General features: G+C 34.6%; 1 protein-coding gene across 1 annotated transcript in view; it reads right to left on the reverse strand.

Annotated features, from left to right (window-relative positions):
* rgr (regular) overlaps positions 1-4,742 on the reverse strand; it is a gene marked incomplete at its 5' end in the record, with an annotated part of 7,755 nt that extends 3,013 nt beyond the window's left edge. Inside the window, 4 exons of the mRNA XM_017624798.1 lie at positions 2,168-2,798; positions 3,764-4,156; positions 4,229-4,573; positions 4,650-4,742. Of these exons, the coding sequence (XP_017480287.1) occupies positions 2,168-2,798; positions 3,764-4,156; positions 4,229-4,573; positions 4,650-4,742 (1,462 nt within the window). The remainder of the gene's footprint in view (positions 1-2,167; positions 2,799-3,763; positions 4,157-4,228; positions 4,574-4,649) is intronic.
* Positions 4,743-9,313: the final 4,571 nt, after the last annotated feature.

The raw sequence follows: 9,313 nt of genomic DNA on the forward strand, positions 1-9,313 counted from the left end.
GGTGAAAAAACATATATTTAATACTTGCGCCGGGTATTTAATGTTCGGCTCCGCCCGAACTTAGACTTTCTTACTTGTTTTTTATTTTTTCGGACAAGTATTTATTTTAGCTTTTTATCAATTTTTATCTTTCCCAACAATTTTCGTCTGTTTTTATACTCGAGCGCACATGTGCACAAGGGTATTATAATTTTGTTCACATAACGGTTGTTTGTAACAGCCAAAACGAATCGAGATAGATATAGACAAATGTATACATAAATGATCAGAATGAAAAGAGAAATCGATTAAGCGGTGACTGTCTGTCCGTCCGTCCGTCNAGAATGAAAAGAGAAGTCGATTAAGCCATGTCTGTCTGTCCGTCCGACTTATTACGAAATGCTGTATCTCAGTAGCCGCTTCGCCAATCCCTACCAAACTCAGCGCGAGCCTTGCTTAATATCCAGCTAAGAAACCTGTTGAAAATCTTTGAAATTGGGCAATAACCACGTCCAGAAACACNCAAGGTAGGTTGGTATTGAAATCGGATTGTAACCACGCCCACATCCCATATAGCGTTATTTTCGAAAACTGCAAAAACTACGATTTTTCAGTAAATGTTTAATCAAAATTGTTGAAAATTAGTACGTGCAGTGGAATTATGGTAAAAAATAATAATATTATGAAATTTTTGAAAAATGGGCGTGACTCCGCCCACTTATTACGAAATGCTGTATCTCAGTAGCCGCTTCACCAATCCCTACCAAACTCAGCGCGAGCCTTGCTTAATATCCAGCTAACAAACCTGTTGAAAATCTTTGAAATTGGGCAATAACCACGTCCAGAAACACGAAAACTTCGATAAATTAGGAATTATTGAAGCTAATTCACTCAAAATCGACGATGCATCACTCTTAAATTTTTGTATAATGAGCGTGGCGCCGCCGACTTATGACCACAAATGTGTATCTCGGTAACCGATTCATCAAATTCAACCAAAAATAGTGCACCTTATAAACTTGGTACGGAAAGGCAATTTGTTGAAAATTATTCAAATCGGGCTAAAATTACACTCCCTTCCCGTATAACGGCAAATTTCAAAAATAAAAAAACTTCGATATTTAAAAAACTGAGGACACTAATTTACTCCAAGTTAATACTTACAAGAGTCTTTTAGCAATAATTAAGACTGTTATAGACTTTTAGGAAGTGGGCGGGGCACCGCCTACTTTATGACTACAAAGGTCTAGGCCGGAATAAAATCGTGCAAAGGTACCCGTAGTTGAGAGAAAGTTTAAACGATGATATTTGATACCTNTCCCTTCCCGTATAACGGCAAATTTCAAAAATAAAAAAACTTCGATATTTAAAAAACTGAGGACACTAATTTACTCCAAGTTAATACTTACAAGAGTCTTTTAGCAATAATTAAGACTGTTATAGACTTTTAGGAAGTGGGCGGGGCACCGCCTACTTTATGACTACAAAGGTCTAGGCCGGAATAAAATCGTGCAAAGGTACCCGTAGTTGAGAGAAAGTTTAAACGATGATATTTGATACCTGCGCCGCGTATATAAAATTTGGTTTCGCCCGAACTTATACTTCTTTACTTGTTTTATTTCTATTTTTTCGACTATAAACGGTCATAAAAAATCAGTCTCAATTACAACTTTTAAAATTGCTGCNTACCCCTGCTTATCGTGCAAAGGTACCCGTAGTTGAGAGAAAGTTTAAACGATGATACTTGATACCTGCGCCGCGTATATAAAATTTGGTTTCGCCCGAACTTATACTTCTTTACTTGTTTTATTTCTATTTTTTCGACTATAAACGGTCATAAAAAATCAGTCTCAATTACAACTTTTAAAATTGCTGCAAAGCAATAAAATCCATAAATCGATTAAATTTCAACGAAAAAATAAAAATCCATTTTTAACGATTAGTCTTGATCGGAAAAATGAATATAAAAAAATTACGATTGATATGAATTTCCTAAACCGACAACGCTCACCTGTATGACTTCGCATGTGAATCGCAACCTCCGTGGATGNGAAAGCAATAAAATCCATAAATCGATTAAATTTCAACGAAAAAATAAAAATCCAATATTTAACGATTAGTCTTGATCGGAAAAATGAATATAAAAAAATTACGATTGATATGAATTTCCTAAACCAACAACGCTCACCTGTATGACTTCGCATGTGAATCGCAACCTCCGTGGATGTAGCAAATTTCTTATCACACACTTCACACGAATACGGAAAGTCGCCCTTGTGTCGTCGTATATGAATTGTGAGATTGCCTGGTATTTGAAAACCCTTGCCGCAAAGCGTACAAATAAACGGTTGCATGCCATCATGTCCGGACATATGAATTTTATACTGATCAGAGGTTTTTATAAGTTCAGCGCAAACACCACAACGAAATGGACCCAAATTCAAATCGAGAAATTCTATTAACTTCGTTTGTATAATTGACGGTGAAGGTAGTGATGGCAATGATGTCGCTGTATCGCTCGTTTCGATCAGCCGCTTATGCTTTTCTGCTGAAAACTCTTTTCGCAGCTCATATAAAGTTTTTTGCAGTTCTTCCAATGTGCTATTAATGCCCAGCATTAGATTAACTTCCTCTAGCATTTGATTGAGTTCTTCATTGCGATAGGTGGTCGAACGGTAGTCGGGATGATCGACATCCCAGAGTGCGGAATAACTTTTGTAGATTTCGATGAAAGTTAGATGGTCATCGGTGCTCTTGAAGTCTATAGATTTAGCTTTTAAGTACTGCGTTTTGGGTTTGCAAGCGATCACACCTCTGCGCTGTAATTTTGGAGTTTAAAGAAGTAATAAATAGAAAAAGTTTGTATGGTATATGTACATGTAAAAACTGAGAAATAGTGAACTCGATGGCGCGGTGATATATCATATATGTATATGAAAAATACCAAAAAAAATATTAAGCCGATCGCCTAAGCATTCCTTCCCAACATATCGTCTATGGGCTGGTTTCTCCAACGCAACTTAACTTAGTTAAGCCAATTTTCCTGACTTAGTCAAGAATAATCTGTGTAAAACGTAGGCCAACTTTTGACTAAAGTCCAAAAAGTGGCTAAACTAAGTTAAGTTGAGTTGGAGAAACCAGCCCTATGTATTTGAAAGACACCCGTTGACTTAATGAACGTTATTTTATCTATTTGCCATTTAAAAATTTATTGTTCGAATAACGATTTTACTATAGTTACGCATGAAGCTCTGTTCCTCGAGTTCAAGGTTACCTAATCTCATATGGCGATTTCGGCGGTTTTTAAAGGCATCGACGATGTGTTTGTATTTACATTAGACCGTACCATAAAAAGGATCGCCGTACACCCCTGACTGTAAATTATTTTGCAAGGCAATTTCGAACATTTTATTTTATTTTTTTTTTCGAACGTAGAGATCGCTTTTTTACATTTTTCGTATCTAGAGTAGGATCTTAAAGTATAATATATCGATGTTGTTGCCGCGAGGAGACAATTTTTTGTTCTCAGTTATTATCACCCTAACGTACCACCCTAATGTTAGTGCAAAATTCTTAAACTTTTGCTAAGAGTGTTTTTTGATTGACTAATGTAAAAAAGCAACCCATAGGCAAAAAAATATTTTAAGATTTATGTACTGTGAACGTTTTTTGTTTCTTTGTAAGATTGTACGGTCTAATATGTATATATACATAGCTTATCTTACCATTCTAGTAAAAGGATTTTTATTTTTTTTTAATAACTCCTTGAAGAAGATTTCTGTACCTTTTTTAGCCGATCAAGCAGCTGATCCTCGAATATTTTCTGCAGAAATTCCATCTGTTCAAAGCACCACAATTTGGGCGCATACAGCCCTTTGTGTTCGTGTACGATTCGCAACTCTCGACGATAGCGCGTGCGCAATTTTTGTATCTCTGTAAAGCAATCGTCCGCCGACATGCTAACGTTCTTCTCCAACAACAATTGTATTGAGATTTCACGCATCAGTTCATTCTTATTACATAGCAAATAATCCGGATGCTGTGGATTCCAGAGCGCTTCCTGCCCTCTAAAGGCATCCAAGAGGTAAGTAAGTACGGCATGGTTATGCGTGGAACGTGTCGTTTCTGTACAGTCTTCATCCAAAGACTTTTCAGATGCTGAGCAGTCAAGGTGTTTCTACAACAAGGGTGAAAAAATGTATGTTCAGTAGCTACAAGTTGGGAGTAGAATAAGTGCACAATCAATTACCTTAACTTTGCGTGCCGCACGCTTATTCTCAATAACATCTCGCAAGAATTCCATTTTCTCAAAATATTTAAAGCGTGTTTTGTACTTTCCCTTACGTTCGCGTGCTTTGGCCAACTCAAGTCGATAGCGTGAACGCAAACTCTTAATGATCGCATAGATCTCCGAGCCGTCCAATGAGTAATTCATGTCACGCAACAGTGGATGCGATAGTTCTTGGAACATCTTGCGATTGGCATTGTATTTATATTGTGGATGATTGGGATTCCAGAGTTTTTCGTGCTTTTTGTAGGCCTCCAGCAGGTAGAAGATGACTTCAGTACTGTGCTCATTCTCGTTGACCAAAGGCTAAAAGCATTTACGAACGAACAAAGGTCGCTAATAAAAAGTTTATACATATCAATTGCTCTATTTTATACTGTACCTTTTCGCAACCTTGCGCTTTCGACGCGCTTATCGGCAATGCTATTAAGTTTTTGCGTAATCCTGGGTGACTGGGTACATCATTTTCTGCACACTGCAAAGTTAAAAATAAAACTTCATTAAATGCTGTCGTTCATTGATTTAATCATCAATCATAGCAATTGTATATTTCAATTACAGTGCTAATATCTATGTATGTATGTATTTACATTAGGGTGCATCACGCTCCATACAAAAAAAAATTTGTACTGTTTTTCAATTGGTATTATACAATTTATTATATCTTAAGACTGCTGCTAAATATTTAAAAAAAAAATATTAAGAACTACGTGAGCTAATTTAAAAATACTTCAAAAAACCTAGTTTTTAATAAGAAAATTTGTTAGAAAAGCTTAAGCTTAAGCAACGTAATCCAAATAATGAAATTTTTGGCAGTATTTTATAATTTCGGTGGAAACTTTTTTTGGTGAGGCACCCTAATGTACATATAAAACAATTTTATAGAGCTACCCTATCAGAGATCGAAATTTATCAGCGTTATAGTATGCATTCATAAATACAACATTCTGGCGATCAAAACTGAGTGCATAGTGATTTTTCTCAAATATTTGGATGTTTTTCAGATTTTTTTAATTCTTTTTTATAAAAATGTGGTGTATGTGTGTGGCTTTAACCAAAACCACGTAAGTCAAACTTTATAAGGAATTTAGAAAAAACTTAACTAATCTTCACCAAAGTTTTGAAATTTTAAATCTGAACTTTTGGGTATACTGTTATATACATGGCTTATGAAATCTCCCACAAAAAAAAAAAATAATAATTAAAAATCGAGGTGATTTTTAGCCGCTTGAAACTTACACTTCGTTAGACTATAAAACTCCATACCCAAAAATATGCTAAAGAATGAGATTAAAAAGTTCGAGATTTTGATCAAAATTTGTGGAATTCTCCTAAATTTTGTATAAAGTTTGAAACCTTGATTTACGTGGTTTTGGTTAGAGCGTGGACAATATTTTTTTATAGAAAAATGACAAATAAATTTACTTAAAAAACATTGTAAATATTAAAAAAACAATCAACACGTGATCATTTGTTTGAGTCACTAAATATTCTAAAATAAACTGAAAAGTAATACAAAAAAGTATTGGACGCTTCGATTCAGGCCGCTCTTATGATTAGGAGAAACCGCGATTATGGATTCACTGAAATCTGTATATATTTCTTATGAGTTGCATTCGTTTTTCGATCTTCGCTGCCTATCGACGATCGAATGTAAAATTCGTATTAGGAGCTATGCAACCCTGTCGAAATTTTCTTTGAGTATCGAATTTCCTGTCGAACACAATTTTGATTTCGATGCTGTAGCGTAGTGTAAGAAAATGTAAGTATTTGCGTTTGTTTTTTACATTTAGACGGCTAAACACTAATTAAAAAAGAAATAATTTCATGCAGATCTAAGGTCGTGAGTACTAAACAGCTGGTTTTACTTATAGTTCCAAGGTCGGTTTATCAACATGCTTTCTTTTATTTAAATATAAGCACACTATTTAGTTTAGTTATGCTGTAATAAACCCGCTTTCTTTTATTTTAATTTGCTAAATTTTTTAACAAAGCAAAACTTAAACGAGCGAAACCCACAACAGCGCTATTCTTCATCGAATGGGCGTCCTAATACCAAATGAAAATCCATACTATCAGCCCTTTTGACCACAGTCGAAGATCGAATGCAACTCATAATAGGGACCCATATTTCATATATGTATGTGTTCGGCGCAAAACTTCCAAGCTGTAGTATACCGAAGCAATCACACTATTATGATTAGGTGCTTAATGCGCGGAGAGCCTTACCCTGCGGTGAAACCGCGGACTAGTGAATAAAGTTTCCAGTTCCGTTCAAGATCTTTATCGCCAAAAACGAACCAGTCCTCTAGTAACTAGATCCCCACCAGTTCAAAATCAGCGAAATGTGGTACTCTTAAAGAAGCTATTTTATTTCACGTTTTTCATTAGAAATCTCTATCTAAGGTGACGAATTTAGAATTGGTCAGCTACAGCCGAAGGTATGTAAACATACATTTCTTACAATCATTCAAACAAATTTAATTTCAAATTGATAAAAGCATTATCATGATACTTTTTTCTTTCGTCTATCGTTTTTAGAACTGCTTCGTAACTATAGAATTTAGAACTAGTTCGGAACTATCGAAAAAGATATGCACCGGGGGCCAATTGACACTTCCTAGACCATCGTCATGTTAAATTCGCCAGTTGTTTGCATGCAAAAGAGATTTATCGCGAACCAATACTGGGTCTAAATGTACTAGAAGCGCACCAGTTCAGAACTAGAGATTTTCGCGACAGGGTTAGCTTCATGAAGAAAAAAACGCGAGAATTTTTACATATATGTATATGTACATATGTATGTATTTCTCAATGTGTACAAAACAGTATTTCTTTACAAAAGGGTCTCTCATTGAAATTATTACAAAAAACAAATAAAAAAAAGTAGTAAAAATGGAAAAATTTAAATTTCTTGAGAGCTGCAAACTGTTTTTAGAAATTTGTATATTGTAAAATTTCTTTCTCATTCTTGAACGTGTTTCTTTTTGGGTTTTTTATTTTTCTTGAGCGCTAATAGAGCATAGATACTGGTGCCAAGACTTAATGTTTAAACTTCTGTACACTTGTCGTGTAAAACCTATATCTATTTGTACTTACATACGTACTGTTTACATTAGTGCTGGGCAGTATCGATACCAAAAGTACTCAGAACTCGATTCTCAAAAGAATCGAGAGCACCCGATTTTTAAAAGTATCGATACTGAGTACCCCAAAGAACTCAGTACCCACAAAAGCGCTCAGTACTCACAAAAGAACTCGAAAGTACTCAGTACTCATAAAAAGAAATCCTAAGTACTCAGAACTTAAAAGAACTCGAAAGTACTCAGTACTCAAAAATACTCTGTTCCAATAATCGCTTTGATACATGTACTCAGGATTCGATTTAGGTCGAATAGACTTAAAAAGTACTGAGTTTTATTTACATTTAACGGTATTCAGAAATGATTTGACTCAATTTGCAGTTTCAATAATTTTCAAGTACAATACTTATACCCAGTACAGTTAGCCAATTATTTGACGTAATTTGTGATTCATATATTAATTTGAATAAAATACTGCCAGCTTGTGAGATTTCTACACTAAGTATTGAAATATTACCAACATGTCTATATTTAAAGAAAGTACTCAGTACCCTGAAAAATACCCGATCTTTAAAAGTATCGATACCAAAGAACTCGATCCTCAAAAGTACTCGATACTGCCCATCACTAGTTTACATACATACAATGTTTATGAATTACTCGAATGCTAAAGAAATATGCCTGGCATTTTCCGACACGCAAAATTAATTGATTGTGAAACAGATTACCCTCAACATTTGCGCTTATTTATACCTACAAATACCACCAAAAAACATCTATTTTCCATTGCGGCATTAATAGAATAAAAGAGCATAATAATGGCAAATTGTAGTGTTTGCATTTGTGTACATATGTAAATGCATACTTATTGCGTTCGGATTGTTCATAAAATTCTGAACCTAAAAGCCTAATAAACCAAAACAGAAGTCATTAAGCTAATTATGTAGATTTGGCTTAATGATTACCATCTACTTAATGCTTACTGGCACTAACTTACAAGCATACAAATGTATGTACATACTTTAGAATTTCTACTACAGTGATTTTGCTTAGTTTGAGGAGGAGGAGTCTGTTGTTGTATGTTTATTTTTTTTTACATTTATCAAATGCCCGATTATAAAAATTTCAGAAGTGAAGACTACTTCAGAAGCAAATAATATGCGTCTGTCATCATGTTCTACGTTCTTAAATTAGGGCTAGGCTCTTATTTTTATTATTTCAGAGTTTCAATCAAAGGGCATGATGTCTCTTTTTTGGATTTCACCGAGCGATGGCGCCCCCTGATAATGGTAGATAATGAAAACTTTTTATCAATTCCTCAAAAAAATTCAGCCAGCGCAGTGAGTAGACAGCCGCTGCACAGTGGNTAAATTGCTTTGAAAAAAATACTTTAGGCTTAGTGGTGTACGCTGAACTTATTTCCGGTACGGTCTAATGTACATATGTATTTCTTTTTTTACCGTTGTCGCGCCTTTAGTGTTATTTTATAAAAACAATTTCGAACATACTTATCTACTTTGTACGGAAAAAACGCGTTACAGCGTCAACAAAAAATAAATTGCCAAAAATTAACGGCAAGTCCTACCTACTTGAAACTTGCATTTGTCATGACTGATGCCTAAAATTTTATGGGCTACAAAACTGCATACCAAAATTTTTTCTACACATTCTGAATAAGAAGTTTTAAGTTTTGGTGAAACTTTGCGTATTTTCATAAGTCACAAAGTCTGAAGTTTGGCTCTATAAAATTAGGTAATAAGCTATACTTTCATAAGAAATAATAAACCTTAAATAAACAAATTAACAAGTAATTTTTAAGCAAACAAGTAATTTTTAAGCAAAAAACACAACCGACTTCAATTCTCATATAAAAATTTAGGAGTACCGTTAAACAATATCCACTTGTGAAGTAACACCTTTCCTTTAAAAAAAGAATTATAGAAATCGGTTAACGTGGTCCAAA

The sequence above is a fragment of the Rhagoletis zephyria genome, unplaced genomic scaffold (assembly GCF_001687245.7).
Source record: "Rhagoletis zephyria isolate East Lansing unplaced genomic scaffold, Rhagoletis_zephyria_1.1 Rzeph_scaffold_03786, whole genome shotgun sequence".
Classification (NCBI taxonomy): Eukaryota; Metazoa; Arthropoda; class Insecta; order Diptera; family Tephritidae; genus Rhagoletis; species Rhagoletis zephyria.